Source organism: Alnus glutinosa, chromosome 11, assembly GCF_958979055.1.
Source record: "Alnus glutinosa chromosome 11, dhAlnGlut1.1, whole genome shotgun sequence".
NCBI classification, from domain to species: Eukaryota; Viridiplantae; Streptophyta; class Magnoliopsida; order Fagales; family Betulaceae; genus Alnus; species Alnus glutinosa.
The window spans coordinates 5,633,461-5,650,933 of record NC_084896.1 but is presented as its reverse complement, the minus strand read 5'-3'; the positions used below and the strand labels follow the sequence as shown (position 1 = coordinate 5,650,933).

General features: G+C 33.7%; 1 protein-coding gene across 1 annotated transcript; it reads left to right on the top strand.

Annotated features, from left to right (window-relative positions):
• The first annotated feature begins 13,223 nt into the window (after positions 1-13,223).
• On the top strand, positions 13,224-15,250 carry LOC133882246 (cytokinin riboside 5'-monophosphate phosphoribohydrolase LOG5-like). Its single transcript, XM_062321370.1, has 7 exons — positions 13,224-13,504; positions 13,628-13,725; positions 13,844-13,874; positions 14,071-14,170; positions 14,291-14,361; positions 14,455-14,598; positions 14,764-15,250. The coding sequence occupies exons 1-7, from the start codon at positions 13,391-13,393 to the stop codon at positions 14,887-14,889; spliced, it is 684 nt and encodes a 227-aa protein (XP_062177354.1). The 5' UTR covers positions 13,224-13,390; the 3' UTR covers positions 14,890-15,250.
• Positions 15,251-17,473: the final 2,223 nt, after the last annotated feature.

Below are 17,473 nucleotides of genomic sequence, written 5' to 3'. Positions count from 1 at the left end.
CATTATTCCATTTAAATAATATTTTTTTTCCAAATTTCTTTATTCTTTCTCTATTTAATCTCTTTATACGACAAGCTACCATACACCTTCATCTTGAAATTAGAAGCAAACCAAACTTACATCTTTATGAGGTAGTTTGGTTTGAATGCAAAAGTATACTGTGCAAGCTGTGAGTCTAAGACATTTGGGCCTTAAACTTGCCAGATTCAAAATATGTTGGGTCTAAGATATTTGAGTCCCTAAAAAGCATGTTCGTGAGTTTGGCCCAAAACTTTAATGGGCTTTCAATAAAAAAGAAAAAAGGCCTTTTGATCATGGTTCTTCTTGCATACCCAAAAGAAAAGCTGGGATCTTCTCTGTCATCAAATTAAGGATCATAGGATAGGATAAGAGGACAAATCTTTTCTTCAAATTTGGTGAAATCATATTCTTTCAACTCAATCTAACATATTAAAATAGATTGAGTTAGGCCCTGTTTGTGATTGCGTTATGGAGTTTAAAAAGTACTTTTAATACATAAAAAGATATGCAAAGCAAAAATGAACCTGTTTGATTAAAAATTCAAAAAGTGCTTCTTTGACTTTTTTGCTCTAAAAAATACCAAAATGCACTTTTGAAAATAAAACTGTTTTTCAAAAGCTCTTTTGGAATATAAAAGCTCTACTTTTCAACACAATCTCAAGCCGACTCTTAGAATTATTTTCTCGGATAAGAGGCCATTTCTTCAATGATATTAACGTAAATGTTCAGTTATAAATTAGAAAGAGGCCCAGAGAATTTGCATGACCCAAAACATTAGGATCCATTTTGGTGACTTGGCTGCTTGGGCTAACTTATAAGTCCAACAAAAAGAAGTCACAAATCTACCGACAAATAAATGGTCCACAAAAGACTACATGAAACATAAGAAGATCATCTCTTTTGAAAAAAAATAACCACAATTCATGTTTTTAAATCGCTTGCAAGCTGTACAATTGTACCGCGATTTTACAAACGCTTAACTGTGTTATCAAAATTGAAATTATTATTTTTTCAGCCTGCACGTTTTGAAACCATTAAATTAAATAGACACATACTCAAAACACCGACCTACTAGTGATAAAAATGTGGATGCGGTTATTAGCAATTTTCACATCGATAAGTGCACAATTATTATCCGCTATCTGCATATGAAGTAATGGACGTTTTGGATTATTATCTAAATCTATGTGCAAGATTAAATAATGGAGTTATTACTATATGCAAGCTTAAATAAATTAATATTTCACTTGTTACATAATTTATGATTATCAACCATAGAGATTATTGCCTCAAAAAAAAAAGTAAATGTAGTAAGTTATGACTTTGAAATGATAATGAACAAAAACTTAACATAAACTTAAAGATCTTAAACTTACAAAATTCAAAACCACCTCGTTTTAGTGAATTTAATTAAATATATATATATAATATATAACCGCTATCCGCATATGCGGATAATCGGATAGTGAATAGTGATTATGTACAGATAATAGATGCGAACGGTTACTATCTGCTTGCATTTTCACCTCTTCCACCTGCTGTTAATGTGCCTATACAAGTGAGGTGATAGGCTAAAACAGGGTTTGCATATGCCTGAAAAGCAAGCCTAGGTTTAGATGGCCATAGCTCTCTAGCTATCGCCGTCGGCAACTCCACCACCGATAAGAGCCAATCTCGGAAAGTTTATACTTTCCACGCATGCAAACCACCGAAAAAATGAGTTAAAACAACGTGTCATTTTCTCTAATCTCTATTGCATGTATGGTTGGGTTTTGGCTTGTCAGGTGCCACGCATGACATAAACATACCAAAATATTCCTAAAATTCCCAATTGAGAGGGACATATCTAAGTTCACATCCATTCGATCATCTGTTTCAAAGTTGAAATTAGGTATGAAACAATATATTGGGCATCATTATCTTCACTTTAATCTTAGCCTTCTTAGGTAGCTAGGTTCCAGCACCCATAAACATAGCATCTTTGAACAAGTCAATTTTTGGTCTCTGACCCAGGTTTTTTTTTTTATTATTATTTTTAAAAATTAAACTGGACTCATTATTCATACACTGGCCTTTCCAATCCATGAAAAACCATAATTCCAAGTCACTGACTAATTCTATACTTCTTAGTGCTGAGGATGTGCAGTTCAACTTCTGAAGCTTCGTGGATGTATAGAAAAACTATCCGTGTTAAATCACTAATCATCTTAATTAATTAACATCGTATTAGAGTCCGTCATTCGTCTCTTATTTTAACCAAATATTTTATGTGTTGGAGATCACTAATTAATTAAGGAGTGTTAGAATATAAGTTAAATGATTAAATCAATAATTCTCTATCAGTTTAAGCTTTTGAAATAAATGATGAGTTAACATGGGTATAAGTGCTAGAGGTCATGATGAGTTTGAACGCTGACTTCATCATTCATCTTCCGTTTCAGTTGAGGAAAGATGTACATTAAAATATTAATTAAATAATTAAAATTTACACTTTTCTATCCTCAACTTAAGCTTTTGAAACAAAAAATATTACTTTAATGTGATATCATAGCCTAATTAAAGTCTTGAATTCAAACTTTATCTTTGCATGCAGTCAGATCCAAGAGATTGAAATTTGCATTAACCGAGAAGATAGATAGATGGTGGCCATGGACATGCAGTACGTTTTGATCAGGTTAGCCTAACAGCAAGTTGCACCAATAAACCTATAAAATTAAAGGACAAGACATTTTGTAGAAATTAACTTTATGATTATTCAAAGCAAAAGGCACCACTAAACGAATATCTCTTTTTTTTTTTTTTTTTTAAAAAAGCCTTCTTTTGAGGGAGATTTTTTTAATGCATGCTTCATGGCATGGTGTGGGAAGGTGCTTAGAATTCCCTTTGGAAAAAGTAGAATACGTAAAACACCACCAGCCACAATATTCCATGTCTCTCTTACACAGACACATTCAAAAGTTGGATGGTGGATCTTCAATGGGGGCATATATATATATATATATATAAAGAGTAGTAGGTAAGTCAAAGGAAAAAAGTTTCTGAGGTCGTTTGGTTTGAACTAAGGTTACTATTTAAGGATGAGTTCAGATTATAAAAAAAGGTTTCTGAGGTACGTAGTTTGGTTTGAACAAAACTAAGGTTACTATTTAAGGATCAGTTCATATATTATCGTTACAGTAGTCCTAGCCTCTATTGCATCCACTGATCGAATACGACTGGCATAATGGCATTACAGAAAAAGGGTTCCATCAATTTAGGGAGATGAAGTGCCGTTTGAATAGCAGAAAGTTTTCCCGGATTGATGGCCGGCCAAGATTTCCTGTACTAGACAGACAGACTTGATTTTCCAAACAGTTCACTTATCAATCAAATAAATTGAAATATAAACATGCATGTACTTCCACGATATATAATTTCCAACTTGATTAATGAGTAATCGGAAATTTGGTATATGACACCTGAGGGTTGATTTGGATCGAGTTTACATGCTAAAATTAAAAAAATTAAAAATTAAAAAGAATAAAAAAATAAACAATTTGAGCACTCAGAAATCGGTTGGTCGCAACTTTAATCAAAAGGACGTATCATACAAAACCCATGATGTTCGGTCTAAGATAGGTCGATCGTTCCAAGTGCACTGGTCGGTATATAGGGTGGTTGACTACTGCTCCGAGCGACACAGGGAACAACTTGAAGGCTTAGGGTTTTTCACCCTTTTTATGTCTTTTAATTATTCGTTTTTTTTTTTTTTTTTTTTTTTTTTTTTTTTTTGGGACATAAGTCATTATGCATGGTTAGGGTTTCTCATTCGTAGCATATGAAAAAGATCATGTTCTGGACTTTGTTGGAGATAATTATTTGTTATTGAAATAAATTTCTTTTAAGAGTTTTCTCTTGTTTTCATAGTACTGCATGGATTCCAATTTATCTCTATTGGATTCTATGACTCTCTTATGTTCTAACGTACGTGTTTAACTCGACCCTACACCTTCCATGCTTCTGTATTTTGTCAAAAATTAATGACTGTAATTTTTCAAAGACATACCGGCCTATAAATTAAGAAATTATTCACAGTTGTTTAATATTTACTTAGCAATGACAAGATAGGGTATAAATTAGGGGTAGTAATTCGGATTGATGTAGGGTTTAAGTCGACCCGTTTGAGCCATTAATCTATTAAGGGTCAATTCTGCAAATACAACTCATTAATTAAGCAGGTATACGACATGACCCAACCCGCATAATCCATTTAATAAACATGTTGTTTTGGGTTGACTCAAACACAACCCATTTGATCTGTTATTTGAGAAATTAAAAAAAAAAAAATCACAAATATAAACAAAATGATATATGCAAGTTGTTGTCATCAATAAATAAATTATCATCACCAAAAACATAAATAAATAAATTAAGATGATTAAAGACAATAAGAAACAATTCAATGTAAGAGAAAACACTAAACTTGATGTGATATTGAAGAAGAAGGGTATTAGATATTGATCAAGTCCAAATTTCTGTAGAAGGGAAGAAACATTATTTAATTTAAGACAATTGCAAAGCGTCATAGAAGTAGTGTTTGAGCACCTCTTGGGGCCGGGATCACAGAATTAGTATTTATTAGAATCTTAGATATGACTAATGAGTTAAGTGAGTTGACTTGTTTATTAAAAGGGTCAACCTAGTAATGCCCGAACCTGTATTGGCAAAGCCAATAATTTATGCTTGAACGGGCTGAACTAAAAGCATGAATTTCTAATTCCGTATGTCATTGAAGGCATTTGTTTAGAAATTAGTATATACAAAATTCTCAATTAATACGGATATGGTATCACTATTGTGACTTATTCAGCTACTCTCTATATGTTTCAAGCTACATAATTAAATTTGTATTATAGTAAACACATTAATCACATCTCCCACAATACTTTGTTTATGCAATCTAATATTATGAATTATCATCTAAAAAAATTTAAACAAGACTATAAAGGAATAATAAATAAATAAATAAAAGGCATCTATCATTTAATTAATTGGAAGAGAAGTAGACTTTCTTTTTCTTTTTCTTTTTCACTAAGGGTTTTAACCTTTTCAATAAAATAGTGAAAGAAGCAAAGTTTTATGAACTTTTGTATGGGTCATTTCGAGTGGCAACAAAATTTATAAGGCCTTAACTCTTGCATAGGACGCACTCCCTAAGAGTTTTTTTTTTTTTTTTTTTTTTTCCTATATTGTAGGGGCCATGGCCTCTGTTGGCCTATAAGTAGTTTCGCCACTACAAACCTGATAATACCAAACATTAACTTGCTAATTTCGTTTTGGGTTCATGTCATCTGAGTTAATGTCAAATTCACGTATAGTATCAAAAATTACCAGCCCTATATAGTACAAATACCATGAATATACTTTAAAATTTTTAACATACTAAATTAAAGTGGTTGATAATTTTAAAAAATAAAATCACAACATAAATTAAGAATCCAACTTATAATTATATCTTAACACCAGCCAACCTTGACCTAATATTTAGCAACATAGCTAAATCATGCCAAATAGTTCTCATCTCCTACCAACTTCTTCAAGATCAACTTCAACCACGTATTTAATTAGATAACACCTTCGGTCTACAAAAGCTGCGGAACCTTATGTTGATGAAACCAAAATCAGACTGAAATGATTTCAAAAGCAAGCAACTTGGAATTAGATAACGTTAATGGAAAGAATTAGAGGTGATTAGATTCAATTAACGGAAAGAAAAATTTGACTAATTATTACAAGCATCTTTAACATCTAATTAATAATTTACATGTTTTTACTAAAAAAAAAAAAAAAAAAACTAAAAATTAAAAGAAGATGCTAAAAAATAGAGGCTAATTAGACTGAGGCTTACATAATTACATTTTTGTTTTCTCTTAAAAAGTTATCCGTGACTAGGTGTGACAATCGTATTGAGACATGATTATAAGACTATATAAATCAACTTTAATCTGTCATATTTAATTAAATGGGTCAGACCAATTAATTCAAATTTACTAATGTCGTGTTGAGTTCATGTCGGATTCACGGGCTGTGTCAAAAATTGTTAGTCCTAATTAATGTCACATTTCGGGTTCAGATGTATAGAGTTTTCCTCCAAATTAGATTGAAGGAATTTCCTTCAACCAAATTTATAAAAATGATATGTGCCATTTCTGACATGCTTTTTAAATAACATTTGATAGTTACATGTTTTTTTGATAAACAATTTTTCAACTTTGTTCTTACATTTAAAAATGTATGTGTATTAATCTTACATGCACATAAACACGACATTTTTATAAACTAAGTTGGAGAAAAAGTTTTTCGAACCCAATTTAAAAAAAAAGTTTTGTTCGATTCAAATCGTATCGAAACATAAATATAAGATTATATATGTTAACCTTAAGCTAACTCATTTAGTTAAACAAACCTAACCTTTCAATTTTAACTCAACCCTAATCTAAACTATTTAATTAAATAAATCAAACCTTATAATTCTATAACGATAATTTTGCATTGGATTTAGGTAGTTTGTCAAAAATTGTAAGCCAAATCGGATAGCTAGCAAGGTCGCATGTTGCATTAAAAGATGAAACTGGCAGGAAGTTAATTACGTACAAGACGTAATGCAATAGAAGCAGAATAGGCGGTAATCGCGGGCTTGATTGCTATTTCGAATCCCAACGTTGATAAAGTGTGTTCTGTCTTAGAAACTCTCAACAATCTGACTCTTCTCCACATCCCTATAATCGTTTGCGATTATTAATTATTATCTAATTTTTTAATATATATATATATATATATATTATATGGGTGGTTCGAAGCTGTTAGGCCCCGATTAATAATTATATAATATATATATTGTTTTAGAAAAAAACAAATTAAGGCTAACCTTTTTTTCTTTTTTTTTTTTAATGTGAAGACAAAAATTTCTTATAATCTAATTTGTAACATGAAAAAAGCACATATTTTTTTAATTAATACTATTAAAAAAAATGTAAGAAGCACATGTTATTTAAATAATATATGCTTTTCATAAAGGACACATATCAATTTTATAAGTGAGTTGTAAAAAATTTTCTACAAACCGATTTGTAGAAAATTTATGTCCCTAATATAAAAAAAAGTTAATAAATTATTCTTTAATTAAGGCACCTACTTAATAATTTTATAAGAAAGGTTAATTCCAAAACAAATTTGAAGACTTTAATATGGTAAAAAATTAATAACTAGTTTCTAATTAAGACCCGTAATCATGGTAAAAGTAATTACAAATTGAAAGTTTTATTATTTATGTTCAGGAAAAAAAAAATCCATAAATTCTTGAAAAATCTCACTTATTTACTATTTTTAAAAGCTCAATTTTTACATTCAATAAATTAATCCAACATGCATAATTTTTTCTCCAACAATGTTTATTTGAATTGAATGTTTAGAAAAATATAAAAAATCTTCAAAGGCTAAAAACAGAGAAGAGAGAAGCTCTTGTTTTTTCCACTATGAGAAAGAGTCTTCGGTTGAGATTTTCGTCGAGGGAGGGTGGCTTCACGCCTCCCTCCTCCTGGTAAGGGCTTCCTCCTAGCCTCCTAGGGCCATGAAGTGATTTTTGTCCTTCCATGGTGTGTACCAGTGGGGGTTAGATTTCTCCTAGCCAATAGGGCTGTGGAGTTTTTGTTCCCCCTGTAGATTTGGCGGCGGCTGCTTTCCCCTGGTTCCCTCTGGGCTATGGTGGTTTGTTTATCTTTGTTTTTCTAGTTTATTTCTTTTGTTCAGGCATGAAGACTCAACTCAAGATGTCTAGCTGGGGGAGTGCTATGTCGTCCGCGGTGGATGTTTTGGCCGGACTTTCATCTTTTTTCAATTTTTTAAAGCCAAATCTATGCATCTTCGTCGATTTTAGGTTGACACGCACCTCCCAACCGCAATCACCATTTTTCTCCGATGCAGCCGTCAGAAGTTGTGGTTGTGTTGGACGTCAGAGCATGGCGCGTGGCAATCACGCGCCAAAGAGAAAAGCTCCTTGGGCCGCTGGTGAGGGTCTCGTTCTACTTTTTCAGGCTTTGCACGGTGGTGTCCAGGGTTTAGGATGACCGATTTGTTGTTTGGGGGTCGTCGGTGGCGGCGCGTCTCCCACACACGTCGTTGTCTGCGCGAAGACCGCCTCTGCCTCACTGCTGCTGACTTGGATTGAGTGTTTTCTGTTTGTTGGGTTTGTGTATTCCCTTTGTGTCTCTAGTATAATTTGTTGTTGTAGTGCCCTTGTTTTACTAGAATATTTGTTGGCTTGTTGCTAGATTGACCCTATTTTATTTTGAGAGTAAGCGTTATTATAAAGAGATGCTCAAATGTTATTTTTATAAGATTTGTGTTTCAGCATACGCAGTTGTTTTTTAAGTCAGATCTTTCTGACTTAGAATGTAGGGATCTTGTACCTCTTGTCTCAAGATGTAAGCCTTCAGGTATTTTTAGCAATATATAGTAGCACATGCTCTCTCTCTCTCTCTCTCTCTCTCTCTCTCTCTATATATATATATATATATATATATATATATATATATATAGTATATGACTTTCTCTCTCTCTCTCTCTCTCTCTCTCTCTCTCTATATATATATATATAGTATATGACTTTAGAACAATAATAAGCTATGACAAACTATGGAGCAAATGCCATAAACTTAAGTTTTGTCATTTAGGAGAAAACTTAATTAACTGAATTATAAGTTTATGTTCCAGAGCTATTTCTCCTTCTTTAAAGTACTAAAGAATCATTAGAAATAAGAATCATTGTAAATAAAGAAATAAATAACGGGTCATAAGTTTTATATACATCATGGTCATGACCACCTAATATATATGGTGTTTATATACAAACTAATTTTTAAAGAAAGATGCTAGACTAGAACTCTTTTGCAGCTTTTTGACATCAACATATCAATCATATCATTAAAGGGTGTTAATTTTTTTTTTCCCCCTCTTTTTTGTAATGTTAAGTCTAAAACTCTCTCGCAACTTATTGACATTTGTTGAACATGTTGTAAAATAATTATAAGTCTAGCACCTTTCATATTTTGGTGATTGACGTGATTCTAATCTCATACCAACGTGTCAAAAAAGTTGTAAAATAGCTGTATGATTATAACATTACTCATTTCTTAACAGAAAAATGCTACTCTTTACGAATGCTCGTTTATCACATCAACTGACATGACCTTTTTTTATTTATTTATTATTATTCTTTTAAATGACAAATATATATATATATAAAAAAAATCACTTAAAGTAAAATTAAAATAACCGGTATATATAAAATGGGCGTAAAGAATTACTCATTGAGACATGGATTCCTCCTAGATCACCTTGGGTGACTATTAATTTCGATACAACTATTAGGGATTCTTTCTCAGCTCAAGCTGCAATATGCAGAAATTCAGAAGGTCGCATTCTCCATATGGCTTCTCAAATCTCTTCACCATGCAATCCAAATTATGGAGAAGCCCTTGCAGCGAAGTTTGCAGTCTCTTTGGCAACTTCTTTACACCTTGATCACTTTATTCTGAAAGGTGATTCACAAGTTGTCATCTCTACTCTCCGACATCCAAATGTTTTTCAAGATTGGAGGATTTCATCCCTTATTTTGAAAATGATTGGATCCATCTAGCCTCTTCCTCTTGAAAAGCTACAAAAATTTCAAGAAGTCCTAACTTATGTACCCATTATGTGGCACATTGGGCAGCAACCAGATCCTTTTCTGGTAGCATTTTTACTTATCTTTCTCCTTTACCTTCAATTCCTATTGTAAGTGGCAAAGACTCCCTCTCTTTCTTGAGAGGTGGTAGGCTTCTTTTTACCTAGTTCTAATATTTTTTTTTCCCTGTTGCTTGTTTCCTTCAAAGTATCTATAAAAAAAAAAAAAAAAAAAAAAAAAAATACCAATACTTATGGGGAAAGGAGGGTAGGAAGGGTGAGTGAGTAGAATGATAGGGAGCATTTTGGGTGATGGAGAGTGGAAGAGAGGATAGGTAGGAATAGGATTTTCCAAAAAAGGTGAGCAGAGGATAACGAAGGGGAATTAAATTGAGCAGAGAGAGAGAGGTACAATGATAAATATGGGGACGGCGCAGGAAAATCATTGCGCGCGCCGCACCACTTTACGCACATTGCCATCTCTTTCAACTCATCTGCACATTTTCCGTCGGGGGCATTTACACCCTTCACTGTGGTCTCGTCATCTGATTGTGGCCTCTCCGGCCAGCGGCCATCTTGATTGGTCACAATGCCTTTTCACCTCAACCTACACCATGTATCCCACGGTTGCCGTGTAGCAATGCTTCTCTTCGTACCTTTTCAAAGCTGTACGTAAACCCTTGGGATGCTACTTCTATATATATATATATATATATATTAATCACCTCCCTCTCTTTCTCTTCCATTGCCTTTTCATTTACTTCTATATATATTACTCTCTTTTTTTTTTTTTTATATATTTTATATATTTATTATTTTATTAACAATACCATGTTATCCTAATGAAATTCGTCAATTATTTTGATGGTTCCTTTCAAACTCTTAATATCACTTCTGTCCAAATCATGTACTAAAAAGAATAAAAAAAACAGTTACTTGTACTTGTACAGTTGTATTGTAAAATACGAGGATAAAAAACGTAATAATTAATGGAAATATTAATGAAATTTAAGATTAGAGATTTTTTTTTTTTTTTTTTAATAAGAATGACCACGAGACATTCATTCTCCCACAGAAAACCTCAAGGAAACATTCATTTACGCCGGGGGGGGGGGGGGGGGGGGGGTGCTACCTGAATCTTTAGTTATCTCATCAATAACTGCTACTTCGGCCGGATGGGTGACACGTGGACAATCGAAGCTACAGGGTATAAAGGAAGTGGAGGGGTGGGGACGCATTAAATATGAAAGAAACTTAGAAAGGCGCATGTATGTGGCCGGAGTGGAGCCCACCCAGGGAAGAAGCAGAGAGAGAGCTCTTGGGAAAACTGGGGTGGGTCCCATGCCATCCCCAACCATCCTCCAATAGGAAATCGTGGCTTGCAGCGGCGAGGTACCGTGTGGGCGCCACTTCAAATCCCAATTCCTAGCCCCAAAATTGATGGTTACTTGCAAGTCACTTTCGTTGGAATTCCTCTTCTATAAAAACTCTTAATTACTATTTTACTGTATAGCTTCTGCCTTTAATAACAAAACGTAATTTAGATGGGCGGCGCTGCAATCTTTTTACCAAAGTGAATCCAATAGAAAACTTTTACTTTAACATAAAAAAATTTAATTTAATTTAATTAATTTATTTATTTTTAAGAACAGTTTATGCTTTTGCAATCATTCTCCAGGAGTTTAAAAACTCCAAATTTAATGTATTAAATTTTTTTTATTTTTATAATCTTACCATTCTATTAATTAGGATTTTATAGATAATGATAACAGAAGAGGTGAAAAATTATCAAATACCATGTGTTTTACTTTCATTTAAAAAATTTAATTGGAATTTAAGAGTAATTTTATAATTTTATAAAATTTACAAGGGTACGTGGGTCATTTCTCAATTTGATTGTCTAATGGGAAAGGGTGAGAATATAAAAAATTGAAAGTTTGATGCACTAAATTTATTTATTTATTTTTATAAGTGATACATTAAATTTAGAGTAATGATTCACTACCATCTAAATATACAACTTTTCACCACCTTGTCTATGTGGCAAGGTGGACTCCTACTAACTTTAGAGTTTTTTTATTTTTAAAAAATAAAATAAAGTAGGGGACCACCTTGCTACATAGACAAGGTGGTGAAAAGTTGTATATTTAGGTGGTAAAGAATCATTTCTCTTAAATTTAAATGAAGTTTTTCACAAAAAAAAAAAAAAAAAAAACTTTAAGAGCATTTTCTCTAATCAAATACAATTTACAATTTCTTATCATTTATCTATACTATTTAAATATTATTTCAAATCAGTTAAACTAAATTTTAGCTAACCACTATTTTATATCTCTTAATCACCTATTACATAGTTGTTAGTAAGCTAATAGCATTAAAAATTCAAAGAGTTTTTAAGAAAATTTTAAATAGCGTGACAATACAAGTTGAAACGGATACTCTTTGTTTGGCCGTTACGATTTAATATTGACACATCTTTTATTCATTTTATTTTTATAATTTAATATATATCATAAAATAATTATTCTCTATTTTAACAGAGGATTCTGTTCCAAGAAAGAGAACTAACCATGTAGGTACAAACGACCAATGTAAGATCAGCATGAAGATGGTAATTATGATAGTCTTTATTATGATGACGTAAATGTTGTAGATAACATTTAAAGCTACTGCAAGTTAATAATATGCTATTATTTATTTTTAATTTTAATTTTTTTGCTGAATTAATATTACTACGTGCTGTTATGCTAATGACTCTATAAAGACGCAAAAATAAATTTTGAATTTTGTGGTAGCATTAAACAATTTGGTGAACAAGACTCTTCAACTTTCTGTTCTTGCAGTCCCCTGAAATGCCGGATATGGAAGCTCTCCTTACAATACAGCTGTAGAAAAATGGCGGGCATTTTTGTTTTTCTTTTACAGAGGGATTTCTTGTGGACAAAAAGCTAAAAGCTACTCCCAGTATGAAGATAGATAGGCTTTTTGGTTTCTGGGTTTTACATGGGAATGGCAAATTGCAGTACGGAACACAAAAGACGAGTTACACTGAGGAATAACTTCAATTTATTTATTTTTTATTTATTTCTATTTATATGATTAATATTATGGTGTTGTTAATCTTGATTTGATGCAGGGAGGCTCTCTGCACGTGTTTTAGCCATCAAGTTATGATTGCGTGCATTAAATACGAGACAGATCGAGTGAGAAAGACACGATGGAGGTCTTCGAGTATGAGAAAAATTCTTGTAAATTCGTATGGTTTAATGAGAACGCTAAGGGTACCGAGATGAGGACGAAACCACCGTGTTCTGCCACTCTGTGAAGCCACGTGTGTGCCAAGGGGGGGGGGGTGGCAATGGTGTACGGGCTCCCTATACTACTGTCTCTCTATGCTTTGCCTTTTTGTCTTACTTCATCCTATCCATTCGCAGTACGCTTTTTCTACATATATATATATTTTTTTCTTTTTCTTTTTTGTTTTTGAGTTTTGGATTTCTGTAAAGTCTATTCCTTTTTAATAATATTATTTTGGAGTCTATGTATAGTGGCTGTTCCATTTCACTCGGTACTCTTTTGTTGTTGAAGCTTCCTCTATCTTCATCATTTACTCTTGTTCTTGTGCCTGCAAACCAAAAACTCAAAAGTGAGAATCCTGAGGAGGGAAATGGAAGGGAAACTCGTGAGTTCAAGATTCAAGAGGGTTTGTGTTTTCTGTGGCAGCAGTACTGGGAAGAGAAATTGCTATAGAGATGCTGCCATTGAGTTGGCCCAAGAGCTGGTACTTGATTTATTCCATAATGATTCATGAAACTGAGTTTTACCCGCTTCTGTCACTGATTTTGCATTAATTTTCTCTTTCGTCTGTACCTCTTTTTGACATGTTTTTGGAGATAATGTGAAGGTGTCAAGGAGGCTGGAGCTTGTGTATGGAGGTGGGAGTATTGGGCTCATGGGTCTGGTTTCACAAGCTGTGCATCGTGGTGGGGGAAAAGTTCTTGGGTATGTACAACTACGAACCAAATTGTGTCATCTTCTTAAAATGTATCAAATTTTTTTTGTCTTTTTTTCTCTTTCCACATGGCTTACACAATTTTCTCTTTTGGTTTTTGTTTCACAGGATCATCCCCAGGACTCTAATGTGTAAAGAGGTGAGTGATCTCACTTGGGTTGTGTTTGGCTTTTGGATTTTGTTCAGGGTTTTTCTTTTTCATTGTACCGGTTCATTTTAATTAGGCTTCTTTGTGTATGTGAAAATGCTTGTATGTTTATAGTATTGGTTTAAAGTTTAGACCTTTTTGGTTCATCGAGTCTCTGAGAATGCTTGTGTGTCTGGTGGAGCCACAGTTAACGGGTGAAACTGTTGGGGAGGTAAGGCCAGTAGCCGACATGCACGAAAGAAAGGCTGAAATGGCCCGCCATTCTGATTGTTTTATTGCCCTACCAGGTCCCATCTCTCTCTCTCTCTCTCCAAGAGATACTACTAATATTATACAGACATACACTTTACCCTTTTTGTTCCCCAAAAAATCAATGGAATTTTCTGTCACTTATACCTTGGTTTCAGGTGGGTATGGAACTTTGGAAGAGCTGTTGGAGGTCATCACTTGGGCTCAACTGGGTATTCATGACAAGCCTGTAAGCATATACCCAAATACTCATAAAACTTGTTGGGTCCTTTAGTTTTTTCCCCACCAAACCCTAATTTTCCTCGAGTTTTGAACTTTGAAGGTTGGTCTGTTGAATGTTGATGGGTACTACAACTACCTTCTCACTTTCATTGACAAAGCCGTGGATGATGGGTTCATCAAGCCATCCCAGCGCCACATCATAGTGTCTGCTCCTAATGCTAAAGAGCTTGTTCAAAAACTTGAGGTGGGCCAGTTTTGTTTGTTGGGGTCTTCCAATTTTGAAATCTCATATATATGGAAAAGACAATCTGGGTTTAGAGAAGGAATCTTTCTCTGATTACTATCTAGATGTAAGGTTCTTATGAGTGTTGTTGGGTTGTAAATGATGACACTGTTTTGTTTTGATTAGGAGTACGTGCCTGTGCATGATGGAGTCATAGCAAAGGCAAGGTGGGAGGTTGAGCAACCACAACAACAGCAGCAACAACAGGTGGGGTTCAATGCCACTACTTTGCAGACTGAGATCGCTCTATAAAGAGAGACATGTGAAAAGAAAGAAGGAAAAAAAAAGTTTGGGGAAAAAGGTGCTTTAGTCTCTTGCTTTTGCTAAGTTTTTGGGTCATATACCAACCATGCCATAATGGAATGGTAGGGTTCAATTGACTAAAGGGAGATGCAACCCACCACAAGGAAAAAAGAAAAAGAAAAAAAAAAAGGGTAATGGGGAAAAAAACGTTGACCAAAAGAATTTTGGGTCTTTTTTGTATGTGTGGTGGGAAGAAAGGAAGGGCCTATCTTGGGTATTTAATTAGTTGGGTGTTTAAGCATATGTATTTTGAACCTCGAATTATGTACAAAAGGATTATATAGAAAGAACAAGAAGTAACATCCAAAAACTAGCCTGCAGCTTTATTCTCTCCGTTTCTTTGCTCAAGAGCATGCATGCCTTACTGTGGCGTGTTATAATTCTCTTTTTGGCTCTGCCAGTTTTTAAGGTACTGTTGTGGAGGTGTGATGATTTATATATTTTTCTTCGTTTGTGGTTGGGATTTTACGTTGGATGAGGCCTATATTTGGTGGACGTGTGGAGCCTTTTCTTTTCCATCCTTGTGTTTAATTTGTTGGGTTGCTCCTGATGAGGGATGAAAGGCTAGTACGTACAGCTCATTTTGCAGGGACAGGGATTTTGAACTGTAGCCGGAGGCTTTTTCTGGTGTCTCTGATAAAGCACTGTAGAGAGAGAGAGAGAGAGAGAGAGTGATGGGGGGAGGTATGACTATGAGGGCTGAAAACGAAAAATACTGACCAATCATGGCACCAGGAACCAGCAAGGGGTTTCAAGAAGAACCCCCACCCTCCCTGTATTTGAAATGACAATAGGCTTGTCTGCATTGACTGGGTGATTTGTGGGATAAAGCTTTGCATAGGTAAAGATGAGCCCTGCCCTCCCTTGGGATGGGACTTTGGAGTTTGAAAGAAAGGAGATTGTTTGACAAATTTTCAAATACTCTTTTTGGCTTTTAAAAACATCTTTTTAGACATTTCAAGTGGTTGAGATGATTTTGAGTTTTTGTTATGATGTGATGCTTTTTATACCGTTTCAATTCTAAACAGCCTTCATAATTTGCTTCTTTATAAATTTTCCTAAAAATTTTTTAAGAGTTACTTTTAAAATATATTTTCTACATTCCATTCCTAATATATATATATATATATATATATATATATATTTCTCTATTTCATTAAAATATTCTTAACTTTTGAAATGAGAGGAGTATGAAAGTTTTTTTTATTGGACTTGAAGAGAAATGAATAAAATGAAAGAAGGATCTATAGATCTAATATGAACCCTTAAGCATTTTCTTTAAAATGAAGAATGAAAAAGAACCCATTGTCGGGTGGTTTTAAGTTATAGTTCAAAATTTGAATAGTTTAAGCTTGTTTGAAGGATCCGATGTGGATGCTCTCTATTAGGTATGTTAATCATAAATGGTTGGCTTTCGTTTTGGCATTAATTAAATAATAGGAGAGACGCTACATTACACGAATTCACTCTTTTACATTTCAAGTGTTTACTTTTTAATATGGTAGTTCTCACATCAGTTTTTCATTACAACGTTTTTTTAATTCTTTCTGTTTATTCTCTTTTTGCAACTATATCGTTAGGGAGCAAGTATTTGGGAGTGTAGAAGAGGAAATTCGAGTAGTATTTCTCAAGTAACGGGTGATGATTGAACAAAGAATTTTTTTCAAAACAGACAAATTGTTATTTGAAAGTAGTATGAAAATGGTTGATTTGTTTAGGTGTTCATTTGGAACTTTTGGAGCCTTTTTGATTCACCTTGATTAGCAGCCTGCACAGACATTAATGTTTATTAGCTATTTGTTTAGCTGTTCTTCATGATGAATTAATATATGTTAGCTGCTTGTTTAACATTTTTTAATGATGGTTCGTGCTAAGTAATAGGATGCAAGTGGTTGATACGATTAAAAGGCATTATTTTAATGCATTGCTCGATCATCTAGATACTGATCCTATCGATCAGTTTAATGAAATAATTGCATAGTTTAATTAAAAGATTATGTCCATTAAAAAATTCCAAAGTTTTCAAAATTGAACTTTGGGCCTGATACTGTTTGACTAGCACTTAGAGATAAACCCTCGCTTTGTAAATCTCTTGACATGGGCCTTAAAACACTAGTACATAATGGAGCTTGCTTGGTTTGGTTCATTTTTTTCTTCTGCTTTCTCCTTTATGTTTCACACATGATATTGAGCTTAATCATTTGTATATTAACTCTTACAAGCCGGTCTTTAAGGGTGAGCCAAGTTTCATGTCGAATATGAGCTCAAACCCAACTCGTCGAGTACGAGATCGAATGGGTTGAGACTTTGTAGTCGATCGAATGACTACTATTGAATCCGTGTCAATAAAAAAAGCTGTCGTGAATATCGTTTGCGTGAAATAGATAAGCTACATGTAAAATGGGCAACTTGGCATTCTGTTGGCCTTGAACATGTGGGGGGCACACTGGCCCTCGGGATAAGGAGCCATCCATGGTGTTTGTGTACCATCCTCGATCTCTGCCTGGTCCATAAAAGCTCTAGAATGGGTTAC